At 34.6% G+C, this 25,464-nt stretch overlaps 1 protein-coding gene across 1 annotated transcript in view; it reads left to right on the top strand.

Annotated features, from left to right (window-relative positions):
• Positions 1 to 25,464, top strand: part of LOC115890191 (titin-like) — a 171,141-nt gene that overhangs the window by 55,697 nt on the left and 89,980 nt on the right. Inside the window, 23 exon segments of the mRNA XM_030910351.1 lie at positions 40 to 585; positions 633 to 776; positions 847 to 1,590; positions 1,661 to 2,092; positions 2,151 to 2,564; positions 2,621 to 2,800; positions 3,153 to 3,371; positions 3,448 to 4,034; positions 4,081 to 9,906; positions 9,908 to 12,303; positions 12,361 to 12,516; positions 12,575 to 12,800; positions 12,864 to 13,136; positions 13,228 to 13,515; positions 13,742 to 13,920; positions 15,857 to 16,126; positions 16,990 to 17,239; positions 17,405 to 17,537; positions 18,933 to 19,183; positions 19,502 to 19,671; positions 22,285 to 22,568; positions 24,945 to 25,144; positions 25,203 to 25,335. Of these exon segments, the coding sequence (XP_030766211.1) occupies positions 40 to 585; positions 633 to 776; positions 847 to 1,590; positions 1,661 to 2,092; positions 2,151 to 2,564; positions 2,621 to 2,800; positions 3,153 to 3,371; positions 3,448 to 4,034; positions 4,081 to 9,906; positions 9,908 to 12,303; positions 12,361 to 12,516; positions 12,575 to 12,800; positions 12,864 to 13,136; positions 13,228 to 13,515; positions 13,742 to 13,920; positions 15,857 to 16,126; positions 16,990 to 17,239; positions 17,405 to 17,537; positions 18,933 to 19,183; positions 19,502 to 19,671; positions 22,285 to 22,568; positions 24,945 to 25,144; positions 25,203 to 25,335 (14,301 nt within the window).

Genomic DNA, 25,464 nt, shown 5'->3' with positions numbered 1-25,464 from the left:
GAAGCAAGTGAATTAAAACAGGCTATTGCTTCGTTGAAGGAATCAGTCCAAAATGTAACATTATCGTCACTTGAAGCTCAAACTGTAAAAATTCTTGATGCACCATTAAAGAAGCTTACTGCAACATTAAGTTTAACAGAAGAACCACCAGTGGAAGAAGTTTCATTAGAAAAGGAACCAGAAAGAAAGGATAAAATGGCTGCAATATTATTAGCAGAACCTATTGAACAGCTGGTACAAGAAATAAATATTTTGAAATTGCAACAACAAGAAGTACAAGGTTCACCTCAAGTAGCAGTGCTCTCTGTGATTGAATCTGAAGAAACATTGAATCACATAAAGAAAGCTCTTGAAGAAGTAGTTAGTTTACCTGAAAACACACAAGATATTTCTGAACAGGAAGCAGAACAGCTCGCTAAAATTAAAGAACCTTTAGAAAAGTTAACTGCTGTACTTGTCAGCTCCAAAGATGCAGCTCAGAAACCAGACATATCTAAAATAGAAGCAAGTGAATTAAAACAGGCTATTGCTTCGTTGAAGGAATCAGTCCAAAATGTAACATTATCGTCACCTGAAGCTCAAACTGTAAAAATCCTTGATGCACCTTTAAAGAAGCTTACTGCAACATTAAGTTTAACAGAAGAACCACCAGTGGAAGAAGTTCCATTGGAGAAGGAACCAGAAAGAAAAAGATAAAAAAGGCTGCAAAATTATTGGCAGAACCTATTGAACAGCTGGTACAAGAAATAAATATTTTGAAATTGCAACAGCAAGAAGTACAAAGGTTCACCTCAAGTAGCAGTGCTCTCTGTGATTAAATCTGAAGAAACATTGAATGACATAAAGAAAGCTCTTGAAGAAGTAGTTAGTTTACCTGAAAACACACAAGATATTTCTGAACAGGAAGCAGAACAGCTCGCTAAAATTAAAGAACCTTTAGAAAAGTTAACTGCTGTACTTGTCAGCTCCAAAGATGCAGCTCAGAAACCAGACATATCTAAAATAGAAGCAAGTGAATTAAAACAGGCTATTGCTTCGTTGAAGGAATCAGTCCAAAATGTAACATTATCGTCACCTGAAGCTCAAACTCTAAAAATCCTTGATGCACCTTTAAAGAAGCTTACTGCAACATTAAGTTTAACAGAAGAACCACCAGTGGAAGAAGTTCCATTGGAGAAGGAACCAGAAAGAAAGGATAAAATGGCTGCAAAATTATTAGCAGAACCTATTGAACAGCTGGTACAAGAAATAAATATTTTGAAATTGCAACAACAAGAAGTACAAGGTTCACCTCAAGTAGCAGTGCTCTCTGTGATTGAATCTGAAGAAACATTGAATGACATAAAGAAAGCTCTTGAAGAAGTAGTTAGTTTACCTGAAAACACACAAGATATTTCTGAACAGGAAGCAGAACAACTTGCTAAAATTAAAGAACCTTTGGAGAAGTTAACTGCTGTACTTGTCAGCTCCAAAGATGCAGCTCAGAAACCAGACATATCTAAAATAGAAGCAAGTGAATTAAGGCAGGCTATTGCTTCGTTAAAGGAATCAGTCCAAAATGTAACATTATCGTCACCTGAAGCTCAAACTGTAAATATCCTTGCTGCACCTTTAAAGAAGCTTACTGCAACATTAAGTTTAACAGAAGAACCGCCAGTAGAAGAAGTTCCATTGGAGAAGGAACCAGAAAGAAAGGATAAAAAAGGCTGCAAAATTATTAGCAGAACCTATTGAACAGCTGGTACAAGAAATAAATATTTTGAAATTGCAACAACAAGAAGTACAAGGTTCACCTCAAGTAGCAGTGCTCTCTGTGATTGAATCTGAAGAAACATTGAATGACATACAGAAAGCTCTTGAAGAAGTAGTTAGTTTACCTGAAAACACACAAGATATTTCTGAACAGGAAGCAGAACAGCTCGCTAAAATTAAAGAACCTTTGGAGAAGTTAACTGCTGTACTTGTCAGCTCCAAAGATGCAGCTCAGAAACCAGACATATCTAAAATAGAAGCAAGTGAATTAAAACAGGCTATTGCTTCGTTGAAGGAATCAGTCCAAAATGTAACATTATCGTCACCTGAAGCTCAAACTGTAAAAATTCTTGATGCACCATTAAAGAAGCTTACTGCAACATTAAGTTTAACAGAAGAACCAATTAGTGGAAGAAGTTCCATTAGAAAAGGAACCAGAAAGAAAGGATAAAATGGCTGCAAAATTATTAGCAGAACCTATTGAACAGCTGGTACAAGAAATAAATATTTTGAAATTGCAACAACAAGAAGTACAAGGTTCACCTCAAGTAGCAGTGCTCTCTGTGATTGAATCTGAAGGAACATTGAATGACATAAAGAAAGCTCTTGAAAAAGTAGTTAGTTTACCTGAAAACACACAAGATATTTCTGAACAGGAAGCAGAACAACTCGCTAAAATTAAAGAACCTTTGGAGAAGTTAACTGCTGTACTTGTCAGCTCCAAAGATGCAGCTCAGAAACCAGACATATCTAAAATAGAAGCAAGTGAATTAAAACAGGCTATTGCTTCGTTGAAGGAATCAGTCCAAAATGTAACATTATCGTCACCTGAAGCTCAAACTGTAAAAATTTTGATGCACCATTAAAGAAGCTTACTGCAACATTAAGTTTAACAGAAGAACCACCAGTGGAAGAAGTTCCATTAGAAAAGGAACCAGAAAGAAAGGATAAAATGGCTGCAAAATTATTAGCAGAACCTATTGAACAGCTGGTACAAGAAATAAATATTTTGAAATTGCAACAACAAGAAGTACAAGGTTCACCTCAAGTAGCAGTGCTCTCTGTGATTGAATCTGAAGGAACATTGAATGACATAAAGAAAGCTCTTTGAAGAAGTAGTTAGTTTACCTGAAAACACACAAGATATTTCTGAACAGGAAGCAGAACAACTCAGCTAAAATTAAAGAACCTTTGGAGAAGTTAACTGTTGTACTTGTCAGCTCCAAAGATGCAGCTCAGAAACCAGACATATCTAAAATAGAAGCAAGTGAATTAACAGGCTATTGCTTCGTTGAAGGAATCAGTCCAAAATGTAACATTATCGTCACCTGAAGCTCAAACTGTAAAAATCCTTGATGCACCATTAAAGAAGCTTACTGCAACATTAAGTTTAACAGAAGAACCAATTAGTAGAAGAAGTTCCATTGGAGAAGGAACCAGAAAGAAAAGATAAAATGGCTGCAAAATTATTGGCAGAACCTATTGAACAGCTGGTACAAGAAATACATATTTTGAAATTGCAACAGCAAGAAGTACAAGGTTCACCTCAAGTAGCAGTGCTCTCTGTGATTGAATCTGAAGAAACATTGAATCACATAAAGAAAGCTCTTGAAGAAGTAGTTAGTTTACCTGAAAACACACAAGATATTTCTGAACAGGAAGCAGAACAGCTCGCTAAAATTAAAGAACCTTTAGGAGAAGTTAACTGCTGTACTTGTCAGCTCCAAAGATGCAGCTCAGAAACCAGACATATCTAAAATAGAAGCAAGTGAATTAAAACAGGCTATTGCTTCGTTGAAGGAATCAGTCCAAAATGTAACATTATCGTCACCTGAAGCTCAAACTGTAAAAATTCTTGATGCACCATTAAAGAAGCTTACTGCAACATTAAGTTTAACAGAAGAACCACCAGTGGAAGAAGTTCCATTAGAAAAGGAACCAGAAAGAAAGGATAAAATGGCTGCAAAATTATTAGCAGAACCTATTGAACAGCTGGTACAAGAAATAAATATTTTGAAATTGCAACAACAAGAAGTACAAGGTTCACCTCAAGTAGCAGTGCTCTCTGTGATTGAATCTGAAGAAACATTGAATGACATAAAGAAAGCTCTTGAAGTAGTTAGTTTACCTGAAAACACACAAGATATTTCTGAACAGGAAGCAGAACAGCTCGCTAAAATTAAAGAACCTTTAGAAAAGTTAACTGCTGTACTTGTCAGCTCCAAAGATGCAGCTCAGAAACCAGACATATCTAAAATAGAAGCAAGTGAATTAAAAGGCAGGCGTTGAAGGAATCAGTCCAAAATGTAACATTATCGTCACCTGAAGCTCAAACTGTAAAAATTTTGATGCACCATTAAAGAAGCTTACTGCAACATTAAGTTTAACAGAAGAACCACCAGTGGAAGAAGTTCCATTAGAAAAGGAACCAGAAAGAAAGGATAAAATGGCTGCAAAATTATTAGCAGAACCTATTGAACAGCTGGTACAAGAAATAAATATTTTGAAATTGCAACAACAAGAAGTACAAGGTTCACCTCAAGTAGCAGTGCTCTCTGTGATTGAATCTGAAGGAACATTGAATGACATAAAGAAAGCTCTTGAAAAAGTAGTTAGTTTACCTGAAAACACACAAGATATTTCTGAACAGGAAGCAGAACAGCTCGCTAAAATTAAAGAACCTTTAGAAAAGTTAACTGCTGTACTTGTCAGCTCCAAAGATGCAGCTCAGAAACCAGACATATCTAAAATAGAAGCAAGTGAATTAAAACAGGCTATTGCTTCGTTGAAGGAATCAGTCCAAAATGTAACATTATCGTCACCTGAAGCTCAAACTGTAAAAATTCTTGATGCACCATTAAAGAAGCTTACTGCAACATTAAGTTTAACAGAAGAACCAATAGTGGAAGAAGTTCCATTAGAAAAGGAACCAGAAAGAAAGGATAAAATGGCTGCAAAATTATTAGCAGAACCTATTGAACAGCTGGTACAAGAAATAAATATTTTGAAATTGCAACAACAAGAAGTACAAGGTTCACCTCAAGTAGCAGTGCTCTCTGTGATTGAATCTGAAGGAACATTGAATGACATAAAGAAAGCTCTTGAAAAAGTAGTTAGTTTACCTGAAAACACACAAGATATTTCTGAAAAGGAAGCAGAACAACTCGCTAAAATTAAAGAACCTTTGGAGAAGTTAACTGCTGTACTTGTCAGCTCCAAAGATGCAGCTCAGAAACCAGACATATCTAAAATAGAAGCAAGTGAATTAAGGCAGGCTATTGCTTTGTTGAAAGAGTCAGTCCAAAATGTAACATTATCGTCACCTGAAGCTCAAACTGTAAATATCCTTGATGCACCTTTAAAGAAGCTTACTGCGACATTAAGTTTAACAGAAGAACCGCCAGTAGAAGAAGTTCCATTGGAGAAGGAACCAGAAAGAAAGGATAAAAAGGCTGCCAAATTATTAGCAGAACCTATTGAACAGCTGGTACAAGAAATAAATATTTTGAAATTGCAACAACAAGAAGTACAAGGTTCACCTCAAGTAGCAGTGCTCTCTGTGATTGAGTCTGAAGAGACATTGCATAACATAAAGAAAGCTCTTGAAGAAGTAGTTAGTTTACCTGAAAACACACAAGATATTTCTGAACAGGAAGCAGAACGACTTGCTAAAATTAAAGAACCTTTGGAGAAGCTAACTGCTGTACTTGTCAGCTCCAAAGATGCAGCTCAGAAACCAGACATATCTAAAATAGAAACAAGTGAATTAAAACAGGCTATTACTTTGTTGAAAGAATCAGTCCAAAATGTAACATTATCGTCACCTGAAGCTCAAACTGTAAATATTCTTGATGAACCATTAAAGAAACTTAGTGCAACATTGAGCATATTAGAAAAATCACCAAAGACACCTCATGAATTGTCTAGTACTGATAAAAAATATTTAGAACTCATACGTAGTTTACAGCTACCTGTTTCTCAGCTGATCGAAGAAATGAAAATTTTGAAATCCAAAGAAGAATTGCTACCAAAACATCTGAATATTTTATTAAAATCAAAAGATTGTTTGAGTCAAGTAAACGAAGCTTTAGGTTCTATTGAAACTACATTTGAAGTTGGATGCGGTGACAAAGTTCCACAAGAAATTCATGATATACTGAATATTCTGATTGCACCTTTAGAAAATCTTCTGATTGAGAACGTAAAAATTAACTCGTTACTAGAGAAATCTATGGATAAAATTGATATTAGTAATCTTCAGAGAGCATTTGCATCGGTTAGCAATAATATAGAACCAGTCCTTTTAATGCCAGTACTATCCAGTTCTTTGGAAACACTATCTATATCTCTGAAAGATCTTAATCAAATTATGAAAGAAATCTCGAATGATTTATTAGAGTTTATTAGAACAGAGAAGGAACAGAAGGTTCAATCATGGTTACAACCTTTATCATCAGTACTAGAGGAAATCCGTACTTTAAACAAAGAAATCCAGGAGGCTAAAACAAAACCATCCAAGGCTTTGCAAAGCTTGAATATTATAGAAAATAGTCTTTCAAATACTATTAACGATCTAAAGACTATTGGACTTAAAGGAAGTAAAAACCTTGAAGAGATTTTAAAACATTTTTGTGAAGCAAGCAAACATCCATTTGAAAATATGCAACAAGCAATTTTAGCAGTGAAAGAGTCATTAAATGCTCCTGAAATTTTGACAATGGAAAGATCTTCTGTATGTCATGGATTAAAATCTGCAGTTGAATTCATTGACAAAGTATACTCAGAGGGAAAATATGCAGATTTAAACCCACAAATCACATTATCTAACTTAAAAGAGGCAATCACGGAAGTGATACAAAACCTTAATAAAGAAAGAAATGACTTCAAAGCTGTGTTTAATTTAAAAAATTCCTTGGAAGGGTTAAGAACTACTGTTCAGCAAATCAATGACAATAAATCTGTGTTTGAGAACATTCAAGAGGAAAGTATATTGAAATTTATAACTTTAGGAGAACCGTTGAAAATGATGTTGGAGAATTTAAGTGTAGTAGATGCTATAGGTGACAACACAAGTGATTTTAATACCGACTATGCCGCAAAAGTTAACTCTTTAACTGACCAGCTTACAGGTCTGTCGCTATTCTTAGGTGATATTTTGAACGATCCTCAATCTCTGACCTATGTCGAAAACAGGGGACTAGATATTATTCATATTCTTAACGATACTATAAAAAATACCAACGAAATAACAGAAAGTATGTCATTAAACGAAAAAATGGAAATACTCAATCAGTCTCTAGGTATATTTGGTACTAATTTGAAGGACTTGAAAAAACAACTTGTAATAATAGCTGCAAAGAAAAGAAATGATTATAAATTTGCTAAAGATCTTGAAAACGAGGCTAAAGAAGTAATAAACAGTATCTACAGAGACACGTTGATTTATAGTGGTGTCCAACCTTTGACTTTGTTACTAGACACTATAAAGAATAACTGTAACGAGTTATTGTTAGTTACAGATGACCTACCAGATGATATAGATGCAAACCTAGTTGAGAACTTAAAGTTATCAAACGAATTTAAAGCATTTAGAAGTATTGTAAAATCTGTTAGGAGTGAGGATGATATTATCAGCAAGAAAAAAGAATTAAAACGCATTTTGAGAAAGCTAGATGGTGAACTAAAAAGTGGAATTAATTTGACAAAGAATTCCAAAGTTTTCAGTAATGTTTCTGATGTGTTAAAAGTAGTAAAAAAGGTATTCAAAGATATCTCCTCTGATATTGATAAGCTGGAAAAAGCAGAAAATCAAATTTTAGTTCAAGAAGAACAAGGCGAAGATCAATCTGATAAAGAAAGAGCTAAAATAGACGAAAATGAAAAGGAAGTTGAAGAAATTATTGATAATGAAAGTCAAGCCGTAGAATCTGAAATAGTCGATGATAAAAAAACTGAATTAGGGAAAGAAATAACTGAAAAAGAACAGGAAGTTATTGACGAAGAATATAAACGGTTAGAAGAAGAACAAAAGGCTGCTAAAGAAGCAGAAGAAACTGCTAAAAGACTAAAAGAAGAATTGGAGGTAAAAGAAAAAGCTGAAGAACAAGCTAGATTGGAAAAAGAACAGCACGAAAAACAGCAGCAAGAAGCGGAGAAAAAAGCTAAATTAGATAAGAAGTTAGCTGAAGAAAAAGAGGCTGAAATTGCTGCTCAAAAAGCTAAAGAAGAACAAGAACTTGAAGAAAAAAGAATTGCAGAAGAAAAAGCAAAGGCAGAAGCTAAAGCTAAAAAAGACAAAGAAAAGAAAGAAAAACTAGAATTACAAACAAAGGAGGAACAAAAACGCTTAGAAGAAGAAAGGGCTGCTAAAGAAGCAGAAGAAACTGCTAGAAGAGAAAAAGAAGAGTTGGAAGCAAAAGAAAAGGCCGAGGCATTAGCTAAAAAACAGCAAGAAGACGCTGAAGAAAAGGCTAAATTAGAAAAGAAGTTAGCTGAAGAAAAAGAAGCAGAAATTGCTGCTCAAAAAGCTAAAGAAGAACAAGAGCTCGAAGAAAAAAGAATTGCAGAAGAAAAAGCAAAGGCAGAAGCTAAAGCTAAAAAAGACAAAGAAACGAAAGAAAAACTAGAATTACAAGCAAAGGAGGAACAAAAACGCTTAGAAGAAGAAAGGGCTGCTGAAGAAGCAGAAGAAACTGCTAGAAAACAAAAAGAAGAGTTAGAAGCGAAAGAAAAGGCGGAAGCATTAGCTAAAAAACAACAACTGGAAGCAGAAGAAAAGGCTAAATTAGAAAAGAAGTTTGCTGAAGAAAAAGAAGCAGAAATTGCTGTTCAAAAAGCTAAAGAAGAACAAGAACTTGAAGAAAGAAGAATTGCAGAAGAAAAAGCAAAGGCAGAAGCTAAAGCTAAAAAGGCTAAAGAAAAGAAAGAAAAATTAGAATTACAAGCAAAGGAGGAACATAAACGCTTAGAAGAGGAAAGGGTTGCTAAAGAAGCAGAAGAAACTGCTAGAAAACAAAAAGAAGAGTTAGAAGCGAAAGAAAAGGCGGAAGCATTAGCTAAAAAACAACAACAGGAAGCAGAAGAAAAGGCTAAATTAGAAAAGAAGTTAGCTGAAGAAAAAGAGACAGAAATTGCTGCTCAAAAGGCTAAAGAAGCCCAAGAGCTTGAAGAAAAACGAATTGCAGAAGAAAAAGCAACGGCAGAAGCTAAAGCTAAAAAAGCCAAAGAAAAGAAAGAAAAACTGGAATTAAAAGCTAAAGAAGAACAAAAACGCCTCGAAGAAGAAAAGGCTGTTAAAGAAGCAGAAGAAACTGCTAGAAGACAAAAAGAAGAGTTCGAAGCAAAAGAAAAGGCCGAGGCATTAGCTAAAAAACATCAAGAAGAAGCAGAAGAAAAAGTTAAATTAGAAAAAAAGTTAGCTGAAGAAAAAGAGGCAGAAATTGCTGCTCAAAAAGCTAAAGAAGAACAGGAGCTTGAAGACAAAAGGATTGCAGAAGAAAAAGCAAAAGCAGAAGCTAAAGCTAAAAAGGCTAAAGAAAAGAAAGAAAAACTAGAATTACAAGCAAAGGAGGAACAAAAACGCTTAGAAGAAGAAAGGGCTGCTAAAGAAGCAGAAGAAACTGCTAGAAAACTAAAAGAAGAGTTGGAAGCAAAGGAAAAGGCTGAGGCATTAGCTAAAAAACAGCAAGAAGAAGCAGAAGAAAAAGCTAAATTAGAAAAGAAGTTAGCTGAAGAAAAAGAGGCAGAAATTGCTGCTCAAAAAGCTAAAGAAGAACAAGAGCTTGAAGAAAAACGAATTGCAGAAGAAAAAGCAAAGGCAGAAGCTAAAGCTAAAAAAGCCAAAGAAAAGAAGGAAAAACTAGAATTACAAGCAAAGGAGGAACAAAAACGCTTAGAAGAAGAAAGGGCTGCTAAAGAAGCAGAAGAAACTGCTAGAAAACTAAAAGAAGAGTTGGAAGCAAAGGAAAAGGCTGAGGCATTAGCTAAAAAACAGCAAGAAGAAGCTGAAGAAAAGGCTAAATTAGAAAAGAAGTTAGCTGAAGAAAAAGAGGCAGAAATTGCTGCTCAAAAGGCTAAAGAAGAACAAGAGCTTGAAGAAAAACGAATTGCAGAAGAAAAAGCAAAGGCAGAAGCTAAAGCTAAAAAGAAAAGAAAAGAAAGAAAAACTAGAATTACAAGCAAAGGAGGAACAAAAACGCTTAGAAGAAGAAAGGGTTGCTAAAGAAGCAGAAGAAACTGCTAGAAAACAAAAAGAAGAGTTCGAAGCAAAAGAAAAGGCCGAGGCATTAGCTAAAAAACATCAAGAAGGAGCAGAAGAAAAAGCTAAATTAGAAAAGAAGTTAGCTGAAGAAAAAGAGGCAGAAATTGCTGCTCAAAAAGCTAAAGAAGAACAAGAGCTTGAGGAAAAAAAGATTGCAGAAGAAAAAGCAAAGGCAGAAGCTAAAGCTAAAAAAGTCAAAGAAAAGAAGGAAAAACTCGAATTAAAAGCTAAAGAAGAACAAAAACGTTTAGAACAAGAAAAGGCTGCTAAAGAGGCAGAAGAAACTGCCAGAAGACAAAAAGAAGAGTTGGAAGCAAAAGAAAAAGCGGAAGCATTAGCTAAAAAACAGCAAGAAGAAGCTGAAGAAAAGGCTAAATTAGAAAAGAAGTTAGCTGAAGAAAAAGAGGCAGAAATTGCTGCTCAAAAGGCTAAAGAAGAACAAGAGCTTGAAGAAAAAAGGATTGCAGAAGAAAAAGCAAAGGCAGAAGCTAAAGCTAAAAAAGCCAAAGAAAAGAAGGAAAAACTAGAATTACAAGCAAAGGAGGAACAAAAACGCTTAGAAGAAGAAAGGGCTGCTAAAGAAGCAGAAGAAACTGCTAAAAAACAAAAAGAAGAGTTGGAAGCAAAAGAAAAAGCGGAAGCATTAGCTAAAAAACAGCAAGAAGAAGCTGAAGAAAAGGCTAAATTAGAAAAGAAGTTAGCTGAAGAAAAAGAGGCAGAAATTGCTGCTCAAAAGGTTAAAGAAGTACAAGAGCTTGAGGAAAAAAAGATTGCAGAAGAAAAAGCAAAGGCAGAAGCTAAAGCTAAAGCTAAAAAAGTCAAAGAAAAGAAGGAAAAACTCGAATTAAAAGCTAAAGAAGAACAAAAACGTTTAGAACAAGAAAAGGCTGCTAAAGAGGCAGAAGAAACTGCCAGAAGACAAAAAGAAGAGTTGGAAGCAAAAGAAAAGGCAGAAGTATTAGCTAAAAAACAACAAGAGGAAGCAGACGAAAAGGCTAAATTAGAAAAGAAGTTAGCTGAAGAAAAAGAGGCAGAAATTGCTGCTCAAAAGGCTAAAGAAGAACAAGAGCTTGAAGAAAAAAGGATTGCAGAAGAAAAAGCAAAAGCAGAAGCTAAAGCTAAAAAGGCTAAAGAAAAGAAAGAAAAACTAGAATTACAAGCAAAGGAGGAACAAAAACGCTTAGAAGAACAAAGGGCTGCTAAAGAAGCAGAAGAAACTGCTAGAAAACAAAAAGAAGAGTTAGAAGCAAAGGAAAAGGCTGAGACATTAGCTAAAAAACAGCAAGAAGAAGCAGAAGAAAAGGCTAAATTAGAAAAGAAGTTAGCTGAAGAAAAAGAGGCAGAAATTGCTGCTCAAAAAGCTAAAGAAGAACAAGAGCTTGAAGAAAAACGAATTGCAGAAGAAAAAGCAAAGGCAGAAGCTAAAGTTAAAAAAGCCAAAGAAAAGAAGGAAAAACTAGAATTACGAGAAAAGGAGGAACAAAAACGCTTAGAAGAAGAAAGGGCTGCTAAAGAAGCAGAAGAAACTGCTAGAAAACAAAAAGAAGAGTTGGAAGCAAAAGAAAAGGCAGAAGCATTAGCTAAAAAACAGCAAGAAAAAGCAGAAGAAAAGGCTAAATTTGAAAAGAAGTTAGCTGAAGAAAAAGAGGCAGAAATTGCTGCTCAAAAAGCTAAAGAGCAACAAGAACTTGAAGATAAAAAGAAAAAGGAAGAAGCAAAAGAAGCTAAAGCGAAAAAAGCCAAAGAGAAGAAAGAAAAACTGGAATTAAAGGATAAAGAGGAACAAAAGCAGTTAGAACAAGAACAGAAAGCTAAGGAGATAGAAGAAAAGGTTAGAAGAGAAAAAGAAGCGTTGGAGATAAAAGAAGAAGCTGATGCAAAGGCTAGATTACAAAAAGATGAAAACGACAAGCTAGAAAAACAAAAACAAGAAATAACTAAATTAGAAAATAAATCTGTTGAAGATCAAGACGTAGAAGTTGTCACCGGAAAAAACAAGGATCAAGATGGGGTTAAAAAGAAGAGAAGGGATTCCGATACCAAAACAACTGCAGAAACCAAGATTAGGAAAACAAAACCTAAAGAAGACAAAAAAGATATTACCAATTTGGAAAATGGTATAATAGAAGACGGAGAGATTCCTAAATATAAAACTGATGTTAAGCTTGAAGAAAAAGTCTATGAGAAGACCCATGATGAAAAAGAGGTAGGAACCTTTACTGGAAAAGACAGTTTTATTTCAGACGAAGATCTTTATAAACCCACAACATATCATGGACCAAGACATTTAGGTAAAACTGTAATATAATCAAATTTAACTAACAAAAATGATACTATTCCATATTTAGGAAAGAAACCTCTGTTTACAACATCTTTAACTGACAGGGCCTGTACTGTTAATACCAGGATTAAAATGACTTGTAGTGTAATCAGTGAAAGTCCAATGGTTCTCTCTTGGTTCAAGGATGGAGAGAATATTGATGAAAAATCAAACTATTATCAAGGTTTGTTACAATCTTATTTTATTATACATTAAAAAGCAAGTTTTCTTTGTATTTCTAGCTTTCGAAAATAATGTTGCAACTTTGGAAATACTGAATGCTTCACTATCAGACAGTGGTGAATACTCTTGCGTGGCTAAAAACGAACATGGAGCAAGTTCAACTTCTGCACTTTTACATGTTAAGGAAAGTTTTGATGTAAGACCTGTTAAACCAAGTTTCACCAGAGGTATTAGGGAGCAATATAAAGTGACCAGTGACGAAGCTACGTTGGAATGTAGAATAAGGTTTGAAATTTTAATACAACAGTGTGAATTAATACCTAAACTATATTATTATGATTTTTTTAGATGTCAGCCTGCTCCAAAACTAAAATGGTTCAAAGATAATGAAGAAATAGACATGTCAAATAGTAAATATATTCAAAGTTATCTAGCTGATGGTATTGCCAAGCTTACCATGAAGAATCCAGTCAAGACAGATAGTGGAATATATACTTGCAAAGCTGAAGTTGGTGACTGGTTTGACCAAGTGTCTTATGAGTACAACTTCACCTCCAAAGAAGAGTATATTAAGAAGAAGGTTAAGGAACGAGTTACATCAAGAGATACTAGTGCTTCCAGGTAATAATTTATATACAGGGTGCTACAAATTCGGTGTACCTAGCTATATTCCTCTTCTTTAGCCATCTGTATACTAGATTAATTATTTCAGGTACTACACTCCAATAACTGTGCCTCTGACATTCGGTGACAGTTTACCACCACCAAGAACAAGAAGACCATATTTTTCGGGTGTTCTTACCGATGCTTATGTTCCTCGTGGGGGTGTTATGGCTTTGCAAGTCGAAGTTAGAGGCTCACCGGCTGAAGTCAGCTGGTTTAAAGGGTCCCAAAAGTTGTCCAGGTCATCGGCCAGGCATAGGACATTCCTTGATAAGGATGTGCATACGTTAATGATTCCTAATATCAACGAACTAGAAAGTGGAAAGTATACATGCAGGTACGTTTTCGAAACTTATGATTACACTAAGCTTCTTATTCTCTTGAAAATTGTCTGTATTCTAAATGCTTATATTGAAATTAGAGGAACAAGCTTCTACGTAATCCAAGTCTACAAAACAGCTGATTTATTATGAAGTAACATTACAAAAGGATTTAAGCTTATTTTTTTATTTTTTTTGCTTTTTTATTTCTAATTATACTATTTTTTATTAATGTATTTTTAGGGCTGCTAATGCTGAAGGTAAAATTGAGACATCAGCATTCGTCCACGTAGTGCACCCGTCAAAAATTCGAGATGGAAAACCGGCCATGTTCCTGTCAAGGCCTGACAAAATACTTAATATCACTTCAGGGGAAGATATAAATGTATCTTTCAGAGTTACTGGAGATCCCAAACCGAAAAGTAAGTAAGACCTACTAATTTTTCTTAAATTTAAATATTTAATAGGTGCAGAACTTATGTTCATATTGTCTTTAATTCATATTATATTCCTAAACTCGTCCGTTCATACTGTCATTGAGGTTGCATATATCATATTGCGTTATGTTTTCCCATTCTTCTTTAAGGACCAAACCAAATTCATTTAATGAAACTGGTACCGCTTCGCGACCTCTAACCCTCCTGCCAAGCATTTCCCAAACGTCGAACATGATGGAGAGTTCATAGTAGTATATAGTTCACAATAATCACCAAAACCGCCTTGTCATGTTGAAAAATAACTTCAAAAAGACATGATAATTGAAAAAATTGCAAATTGTTGGTGGAAAGTTGATTTCGTTCTTAAACATTAACTAGAAGACAAAAAGAAGAGTTGGAAGCAAAAGAAAAGGCTGAAGCATTAGCAAAAAAACAAGAGGAAGCAGAAGACAAGGCTAAATTAGAAAAGAAGTTAGCTGAAGAAAAAGAGGCAGAAATTCTGTGCCTCTGGAATTCTCCAACTGCTCAGAAAGCTAAAGAAGAACAAGATCTTGAGGAAAAAAGGATTGCAGAAGAAAAAGCAAAAGCAGAACCTAAAGCTAAAAAAAGCTAAAGAAAAGAAAGAAAAACTGGAATTAAAACCTAAAGAGGAACAAAAACGTCTCGAAGAAGAGAAGGCTGCTAAAGAAGCAGAAGAAACAGCTAGACGGAAAAAATAAGAGCAAAGGAGAAGCAAAAACGCTTAGAAGAAGAAAGAGCTAAATTAGAAAAGAAGTTAGCTGAAGAAAAAGAGGCTGAAATTGCTGCTCAAAAATCTAAAGAACAAGAGCTTGAGGAAAGAAGGGTTGCAGAAGAAAAAGCAAAGGCAGAAGCTAAATCTAAAAAGGCTAAAGAAAAGAAAGAAAAACTAGAATTACAAGCAAAAGAGGAGCAAAAATGCTTAGAAGAAGAAAGAGCTGCTAAAGAAGCAGAAGAAACTGCTAGAAAACAAAATGAAGAGTTGGAGGCGAAAGAAATGGCTGAAGCATTAGCTAAAAAAACCAAGAGGAAGCAGATGAAAAGGCTAAATTAGAAAAGAAGTTAGCTGCAGAAAAAGAGGCAGAACTTGCTGCTCAAAAAGCTAAAGAAGAGCAAGAGCTTGAAGAAAAAAGGATTGCAGAAGAAAAAGCAAAAGCAGAAGCTAAAGCTAAAAAGGCTAAAGAAAAGAAAGAGAAACTAGAATTAAAAGCTAAAGAGGAACAAAAACGCCTCGAGGAAGAGAAGGCTGTTAAAGAAGCAGAAGAAACAGCTAGACGGAAAAAATAAAAGTTGGAAGCAAAAGAAAAAGCGGGGAAGAATTGACTAAAAAACAGCAAGCAGAAGCTGAAGAAAAAGCTAAATTAGAAAAGAAGTTAGCTGAAGATAAAGAGGCAGAAATTGCTGCCCAAAAAGCTAAAGAAGAGCAAGAGCTTGAAGGAAAAAGGATTGCAGAAGAAAAAGCAAAGGCTAATAGCTAAAAAGGCTACAGAAAAGAAAGAAAAACTGGAATTAAAAGCTAAAGAGGAACAAAAACGCCTCGAAGAAAAAATTGCAAATTGTTGGTGGCAAGTTCATTTCGTTCTTAAAAATTAACCAAGGCATGTATTGACATGATTCAAAAAACAAAATGCTCAGAAGACATGGTTCTGACCGTAAAATTATATCTCCGTTGCGTTTTTTTTGCTTCTGAGTGTATAGAAATTTTTAATATGGCAAGAAAATAATATTTATCTCTTTTTAATTATTTCCTGTTCTAGAAATGTTTTACTACAACTACAACTTTTGTTACAGCAGCACTATCTCTATGATTTTTTTTTCCCTCTTTGATGGCCACTTTTCAATACTCCTTACCTTTCCCTTCATAGCTTAAACGTATCTAAACCATATATTTTTATATTTTCAGTAACATGGATGAAGGGTCTGACGGACATAATTGACAGTTTGAGGTCGATGAAATGGACCTCTGATGACTACGTTCGTCTCACACTGAAACGTGCAGCTTTTGACGATGCAGGAACCTACTGCATCATGGCAAAGAACAGAATTGGATGTGACAGAGCCTTCTTCACTGTCAGATTGAGAGAAAGAGCACGATCTTTAACGCCGACCAGAGAACCAGTGGAGAATATTTTGGACGATATACCATCATACAGAGAACGTTTATACAGGAAAGGTAAAGTTAGTAATGAGTGACTCTGGTCTTCTAGATTGTGGATTGCAGCTTCGACCTAAAATTCTTATTATTATTATTACTATACAGGGTGGTCCGAACTGTATTCCGGAAACTTCGGCAGCATATTCTGCAAATAAAAATACGTAAAAAAGTTCGTATAAATGTGTGTCCTAAAATGCTTAGTTTCGGAGATACGGGGTGTAGAAGTTTCATTTTTATTTCAATTCTTTCCAAATAATTTCTGAAATAACGTGAATATTTGGGTAAAATCTGTCTCTGGTAGTTTTTTAACCTGAGAAATTTAATTTTGATGTCAATATGACCCCTATTTGTAGAGGGCGCCACCTACATATTTTTTGACTGGTTTGAAGAGTAATAACTTTTCGTCCGTACCTGTATAAAACTACTGAGTAAAAAATATGCATTAACGACATTTTTTACGTAAAAAAGTCTCTTGGTAAAAATCGCTACGAGTAATGGTTCTCGAGATATCTGGAATTGAAATTATCAATACCTGTCATCACTGACATAAATTGAACATGTTATGACTAAGTTATTAGACTGAAATAATAAATTTGACAATTTGAAACAGAAACTGTTTTATCATCATTTTTTCAAAGAAAAATTTTCTTTGAATTTTCTTTCTTTATTTGGAAAAAATCGAAATAAAAATGAAACTTCTACACCCTGTATCTCCGAAACTAAACATTTTAGGACATACATTTATACGAACTTTTTTACTTATTTTCATCTTCAGAATATGCTGCCAAATTTTTCGGAATACAATTCAGACCACCCTGTATATTATTCCAATGTAATCTTGGAAACATTTTATCTAAATGCAATTTTAATACAAATTCTAGATGTACCTGGACCAATTCCATCCGAACCCTTCATCAAAGACTCTGGAAGGGATTGGGTATCGTTGGGCTGGCCTAAAGCCCTTCAAACCGGAATAGCGCCGGTTCTCGCTTACAGGGTGGACGTCTGGCATAAAGGTAGCGAAGGAGGAGCCACTTGGACAACCCTGGGCATGAGCCCTTTGACAAGTTTCGACGCGTTCAAGTTAAAACCTGGCGAAGAGTATCAGTTTAGGATAACGCCAAGAAACAGGTAGAAAAAAATCAGTGCTTGAAATATACAGGGTGATTCAGGGTCATGGTAGGTTAAAGGTTTATAGGGAACAAGTCATATGATTTTTTTGAAAATCTTGAAGAATCACCCTGTATATATAGATATGTTGTAATTAATATGTTGTTAATTATTTATTTATTGTAGGTATGGATGGGGTGAGAGCATATCCACAACTCCGTTTGTTGTAGGAAAACCTGTAGAAATGCCAGAATTTACTAAAATCTTGCCAGGTCAAATGAAGGTGCTTGTAGGTTCTGAAGTCACTTTGGAGTGTGAAGTAAGTAAAAATGGTATATGATTGAAAAAAAAAACGGCGTCGAAGACGGCTGGGAAAAGACAATCGATGATAATTTTGGCTAGGCATTTGTTTCAGTGAATACCGATTTTTAGTATCGAATGTGCTTAATAAAATAAAATGATTAAACAAAGTTCTGTTCGTTCGTGATACAAAATACTGGATACAATTAATAATAACATTGAGTTTTGACTCACTCTGTATATATCAAACAACAATTGCACATTTTAGTAGGCTGAATTTAAAAGAAGACAGTATTAAGACCGTACTTCCGATTAAAAAGTATCAATAATTTTGAGAGTGCGGCAAATAAAGTTTAAAAATGTGTTTTTTTTTAATTGGATAGATTTCTGTTCGAAAAAATCAACAGAAGTCCTTTGTTTGAAATTTATCGACGTTTCGCAAAATTTATTTGCATCTTCAGGACAATTTAAATCTGGACTTTCTTAGTCATATCCATTAATACACGGATGGTATAGAGGGGAGTGGTATATGTTGCTCTCTGTATACGGTCAACGTGGTATATCTGCACTGCTTGTCTTTGAAAAGAAAAAAATTTCGTGATATTTCTCTATACCTAATATCGATGTTATGTTTTTTTTTAATGTAAGTGTAAATTGTCCTGAAGATGCAAATAAATTTTGCGAAACGTCGATAAATTTAAAACAAAGGACTTCTGTTGATTTTTTTCGATCCTAATCCAATTAAAAAAAACACACATTATATATTATTGGATCGACAACAATAAAAATTAGATAGAATATTACACTTTGTTTTTTTTTGAACGGGAATTTAATGAGCTAGAAAAATATATAGCATTTTGTTTAAATATACCTACACATTTTTAGTCAAAAAATATGTTTGAGTCACCCTGTAGATTGACAAAAATACTTTTAAAATATGAGCAACTATTACCCGCATCTTTTATTCCAAATTTTTTAAGCGCTGAGCCACTCTGTATAATTGAAAATATACATTTATATTAGATTAATAATTTTTAATAATCTTAATATTGGTAATTCATAAATAAATTTTACTCGGTTCGTTATGATTAAAAAAATACATTAATTTAGTTATTTTTATTAGAAATAAGTACTTTTTTCAATCATTTTTTATTGAACCCATTATTTTAGTCTTTTCTATTCAAAAAATCAATGATTTATGATAAAGCAGGCCTTGACTTTGACAGTCCAACATATTCAAAACAATTTTCCATATAAATTGTTTATGTCACCATAAAAAGTCACAGAATTTACTAAGATGTCCAATAATAAAGGTTTTCGATCATGTTTTATTTCTTTATAACAATCTAGTATCTTTGATGAAGAAATTTTGTTATTCTCTATGATTTTATAAGAAATATTGTTTCTTTTTTAGGTAAAAGGTGAACCGTTTCCTAATATTCGCTGGTTAAAAGACAGCGTGGAATTGTATCCCGAAGAAAATGACAGATATGTTATAGAAACGAAAAATGGAGTGTGTGCTTTGACTATACAGAACGTCCAAGACTTCGATACCGGCAGGTTTATGTGTGAAGCAGTAAACAAGGCTGGGAGAGTTTCTACATTTGCCAGGCTTTGTGCAGTTAGTGATTCCAAGATATTGTTGGCAGATAAAAATCTAAAAGAGTAAGTACCTAGTCTAAGTTCTAGTCTCTATCTAGGTTCTAGGTACTACCTAGATAGAGAAATAAATAAAAGTGGGCGTATGAAAGACATCGAAACTATTACCAAATTATTTATTAAAAAAAAATAAAGAATAATACAGGCCAAGTAAATTACGTCTACTGCTTGACCTCCGTCTTTGATGCCGTTTTTTTTTCGAACATATGGTATAAAAAAATACTTTTAACACATTATGTTGTTCTGAGATAACTTTCAAGATGTCAATATATTTCTTCGATTTTCTTCCATTTTTCTTCACTAGAGTGTATATTTTTTTTGTAGTTTCTTAAAAGATTTCGACAACACCAAAGATCTACCTCCTCACTTCAGTATGAGACTCAGAGACCGAAGAGTGCAAATGACGTATTCTGTACGACTCACCTGTCAAGTGGTTGCCTATCCTCAAGCGGAGATTTCTTGGTTCAAAGATGGAGTTCAACTAAAATCTAATGGTAAGAATAACAAGCTCTTTAATTATATTTATATACAGCGTGTCCCAATATTCCGTGGATACGGAACTACTACGTTTTTTTTTATCATCGTAATTTCCGATGCACGTGATCAACTGTGAGTGATTTTGATTGACCAGATTGTGATAGATTTATGAGATGAATGTTAATGTAAAATTGAGAAACAATATATTTATTATATCATTTTTTAAAGATTTTTACGCTTTATTTTTAATATAATAACTAATAATTTTAGTAATTAATTAATTAATTAACAGTAGTCGCTAACTCACAGTAGCAATATTTAAATTTAAGGAAGCAGCTGCTCGCTACAAATCGAAATAAGAAATATCTGAGAAAGTGATATAATTTGCTTACCAATCATACTTACTTCTCTGACTGCAGTCAAGGTTAATAAGCGACCTTTATTTTCACGTTCTCGTTCAAAATAGTTTATCAGGAAAGCTACAAAAGCTCTTTGCTTCGACTGTTTAAATGCTTCGGCATATTTTCGACACACAATTTCAAGAAATGCAATACAAAAACTCGAAAACTTCTTCTTCTTCTTCTTCCTTCTTCATACTAGGCGAATCGCCTGTTTGGTATCGTCGTCTCTACCGGTCAGACTGACAAGTTGTCGCTCCATCGTTTTCGTGGACGTCCTAAGCTTCTGCGACCTAGCGGTGATTTGATTTGTCGCGTGCAACTCTCACTATCCTTCTGTTGTCCATTCTGCTGATATGATCGTTCCATTCTTCCTTTCTGCTGAGTACCCACTCATTTACATTTTCCACCTTGCACGCTCTTCTTATGCTTTCATTTCTCTCCCTGTCCAGAAGCGTCTTTCGAGCTATTCTGCGTAGTACTCTCATTTCGGTTGTTTCTAATAGTTGTTTAGTTTTCGCTGTATCAGGTCGAGTTTCTGCAGTGTATGTCATTATTGGTCGTACCGTTGCCTTGTAAATTCTCGCTTTAGTCTCCACCTCAATGTTTTTATTTCGCCATATTGTATCATTCAGGCATCCTGCTATTCTGGTTGCCTTCGTTGTCCGTTCTCGCACCTCCGCTTCTACATCACCATATCCTGAGATTTCTAAGCCTAGATACTTAAACTTCATCTCTTGCTGAATAACATTACCCTCGACTTCCACTTTGCATCTTAGTGGTACTTTTGATGTCGTCATGCATTTAGTTTTCTGGGTCGATATTATCATATTAAGTGATTTGGCAGTGCAATTAAATCGATGTAATAAGCGCTGTAGATCGTTCTCATTTTCAGCTACCAATACGGCGTCATCGCCATAGCATAGAATAGTAATTTCCTGGTCGCCCATACTGTATCCCTTCAGTAAACGTACATTTCCTATTATTTCGTCCATAATGATGTTGAAAAGAAGAGGGCTCAGGGAGTCACCTTGTCGGATACCACAGCCTACATTTATTGGTTCGGTCAGGACCCCGTTAATTTTAGCTTGAATTTGGTTCGCTTCATATATGTTTTGTATGGTTTTAACGAGGTTGTGTGGGATTTGCCTATTGTAAAGAAGGTGTACAACGTCTCTTAGCTGCACACGGTCGAACGCTTTTTCTAAATCAAAACACATATACGCTGGTTTGTTATATTCGATTGATTTTTCTGTTATCTGTCTTATGACAAAAACCGCGTCTGTGCATGATCTGCCCGATCTGAAACCTTGTTGTTCATCTGCTAAGCATGTTAAGTCGTTAATTTTGATTGTTATCACTTTTGTCGTAAGTTTTAGTGTGGTGCTTAGAAGATTTATGCCTCTATAGTTTGAGGGCAGCTTCTTATCTCCTCTTTTAAACATCAAGATAGTGGTGCTGGTTCGCCATTCATCGGGTATCCTGCTGTATGAGACTTTGGCCGCCATATTTAAGTAATTCGTTTGGGATATCATCTTGCCCTGGGCTCTTCCTATTCTTTAGCTTTCGAAGGGATGTAATTATATCGGCTGCCTCAATCTGTACGTTGTCGTTGGTCATTATTTCGGGTGTATTTAGTTCAACCTCTATTTCTTCTGATTTGTATAGTTCTGACAAGTAATCAATCTAGGATTCCCTTACTATGTGAAACTTAGTCCTTGAAAAAACTGTTTGTGCTTAAAAGTACAATTTTTAAAAAAAGACTATGAAAATTGGCAAAAAAAACAAGAATTACTCCCAAAACAACAACACGATATTATACAAAATAATGACTGACATTATGATAATTATTGTCAAATAATAAACGACAACGTTGCTGATCGCGGCGCAATGTGACCAAATGTGACCAATGTGGCGATAATAAAAATCGCTTTAAACTAATTTTTGCAGTTTTAATCTAAATAAAATATCTGTTATATTCGTTTGATCTATGAAGTAAAATGAAAAGCTGCACGGTATCTTAAGTTATACAACAAATTTAAACATTTTTGCCAAAATTTAATTTAGTCAGGCTTTATATGTTTTAGTGTCAATTTCGATATAATTGACGACGTGCATCGGAAAATGTTTTGCAATTACCGTACTATGTTTGCACTCAAAAAAAATCTGAAGGTTTTTATTTTAGGAACTACTAGGAAACTCTGTATAACAATAAAACTGATATTTCTTTAGATCGTCTGAGTTTTTCATCAGAGGACGACTTCCACACCCTGGAAATGGACAAGGCGGCTCTGGAAGATGCCGGAACCTACTCCGTGTCCGCTCGGAACAAGTTCGGATCCGTATCGTGCAAGTGCTACTTGATGGTGGACAAAGGCATTAAGGCCTACATCGCTCCCAACTTCAGTACCGAACTAGAACCAGTCCAGTGTGAAGTTAGAGAGGGTGAAGAATTGAGGCTCTCTGCTAGGGTTGAGGCCTATCCAAGCGTCGGTGTTATGTGGTACAAAGATGGGGTAAGTGTTCCATTCTGTAGAGGATGTGTCTTTTTTTTTCTTAATTATTAAGGGACTGGACTAAGACCAAGACTAAAAATAGTAAAGATTTTTTAGTAAAAGAGGAGTTTATCAAGATCTGGTAGTAAAAAATTTTAAGCTTAAAATATATTATTATACAGGGTGAGTCTTAAATAAGTGCAAGTATTTTCAGGGCTGGTAGATCTCGATAAAAGAAACATATTTTCTCTTTGTCATTTTTCATATAAGTCCAAAATAACCGAGTTATTTAAGTTTGAAATTTAAAAAAAAATTGCTTTTTCTGAAAAAAATTTTAGAGCCACCGGATTTTTTCTGTATTTGCATCAGGGTTGTTAAGTAGTTTATGAAGCAAAAAACTACGCCAAAAACTACCCGTAGTTTTTTGTATTAACTACGTTTTAAATTTTTAAAAACTACCTTCAAAAACTACATAAAATCTACAATTAAAACTATCTACAAAAATATAGTAAAACATAAACAATTTAGATTTTAAACAAAAATCAAGCCAAATTCTTATCATGGAAGTATGAAGTTATACCACAGATTATACAGATTATAATCTTTGTTTTTTCTTTATTGTTTTTCGTGGTTCCAATTTTTGGAATCGGGCACTAGTTAGGTGACTAGTTTGCGCACATAGCACGCCCACTTATGGCCTCTAAAATTGTGCACAGCGCCTGACCGGCACAGTTATTAGAAAGATATCGGAAAACCGAATAGCGTCATCCAGTATTTACGCGTACCTTATCATGGTTACGATATGCGCGAGTCAATTTTTAACGCCTGACGTAATTTGCGGATCAATTACACCAAGCGTATATGGATTCCACCTCTTCCAATACTAAAGAACCTATAAAGAGTCTTAGGTTTACAGCAGATGACGACTTAGCCCTTCTAAGAGAATTTGTTGCTTGTTGCCCTAAATCCATTGGCAGACGTTGAACAATAAAGCACTGGAAATAAAGCTCTTTAGCCCTTTTGTTTTAAAATACCTAGTATTATTGCTTTAGTTTTATTAGGTAATTTGATATTTAAGTAGCTGGGATTAGTTTTAATTAAATAAATATGGCCCAAAATATGGATTCCACCTCTTCCAATACTAAAGAACCTATAAAGAGTCTTAGGTTTACAGCAGATGACGACTTAGCCCTTCTAAGAGAATTTGTTGCTTGTTGCCCTAAACCCATTTGCAGACGTTGAACAATAAAGCACTGGAAATAAGCACTTTAGCCCTTTAGTTTTAAAATACCCAGTAAACAAAACAATTTCAAAGTTTTAAATTCAAAGTTAGGTTAAGTTTAAATAGCGGACGCGACGCGAACAGAATTCTTTCCGATCCGATAACTATAAATGAAGAGAGTTAATACCACCTCACGTAAAGGAAATAACACCTGGCCTTATTAACGTCCATGCACGCTATTCGGTTTAGCGATATCTCTCTATTACGCTGTTTATTGTTATTTTACGCGAGTTTATTTTTGCGCACAGGAAATTTGACTCGTTTGCACATCGTCATAAAAAACAATTTTCCTACCACGAATTAAGGACAATATTTTTATCTGTATACTTATAGGATACCTAATCTGTGGTTATACCGTATGATCGAATAAAAACGGCGTCAACGATGGCTATGAAATGAAGATCGCTATCATTTTATATGTAAAATTATATGGGAAATGTCATCGATCGTCATTTCCAAGTCAACTGGACGCCGTTTTTTTTTCGATCATACGGTATTATATTTGTATAATACCGTATGTAGGACCGTTTTCTATGAAATACAAAGTAATATTAAACACAAAATAAACTATAAATTCTAATTTTTAACTACTAAGTATCAAAAATATCACATAATAAGGAACAAATTCACAAAATATAGATTTTTTATTTCTTAAATTGATCAACAAACAAAGTTTTTAGGTTATGTTTTCACTGTTATTTTAATAAACTACATTAGTTACATAAACTACACATTTACTACTCGACATTTAAAAACTACTTGTGACATGTAGTAAATGTAGTTTATTAACTACTACGTGTAGTTTAACAACTCTGATTTGCATCCCTTTTAGTGCCGTAACCATAGAGTAAAGCCGTAACTATGGTAATATCAGAGATTAAGAAATTATACCGTGGGAAAATTTGCGGTGAACAGGCAGTTCTAAAGTTTTCGAAAAATATACAGGGAAATTTAAAAGGAAATGCACGATTTTCAACATCTTTTTTTTGCAAAAAAAACTCGTAGACCTGTTCCTGGGGTCGAAATATTTGCACTTATTTAAGACTCACCCTGTATAATAATTTATATTATAAATAATAAAATATATTATTATAATAATATTATTGATATTATAGGTACGTTTAAGACCATCAAGACACTCTGTCATGACTCTATCCCACGACGGCAGAGTAGAACTCACCATAGGACCAATCTCTACCAAAGACAAAGGCGTCTATACCTGCGTAGCTACCAACGTGGTGGGTAGAGCTGAAACTAGCTCTACGGTAGACATTGTAGAAGGAGTTAAACCAAGTAAAGCAGCAACATCAGTGCCGTGAGTACTTCATATTACAGATGTGAAGTTTTGTATTAATGTTTCTTGAAAATTGCAGGTACTCTAGGGAGCCAAAGTTCCTGAAAAAGCCGCTGAATATTGAGGCTTACGAAGGCGATCACGTGGCTATTGATTGCGAGATCATTGGTGATCCCAAACCGGAAGTTGTATGGCTGCGTGATTTCTTAAAGGTAGGTTATGTGTAAATGTTAGGTACAGTCTTTGAATAAGAAGACTAAGGAAGGAGCATAATGCTATCCATGTATTCATGCATGGTGGGTGGAAAAAGCACTCTAGGGTGGGGATCCTTGACAGTTCTG

The sequence above is a fragment of the Sitophilus oryzae genome, unplaced genomic scaffold, assembly GCF_002938485.1.
Source record: "Sitophilus oryzae breed Bouriz unplaced genomic scaffold, Soryzae_2.0 scaffold_85_pilon_pilon, whole genome shotgun sequence".
Lineage (NCBI taxonomy): Eukaryota > Metazoa > Arthropoda > Insecta > Coleoptera > Curculionidae > Sitophilus > Sitophilus oryzae.
This window is presented reverse-complemented; position numbering and strand designations above follow the sequence as displayed.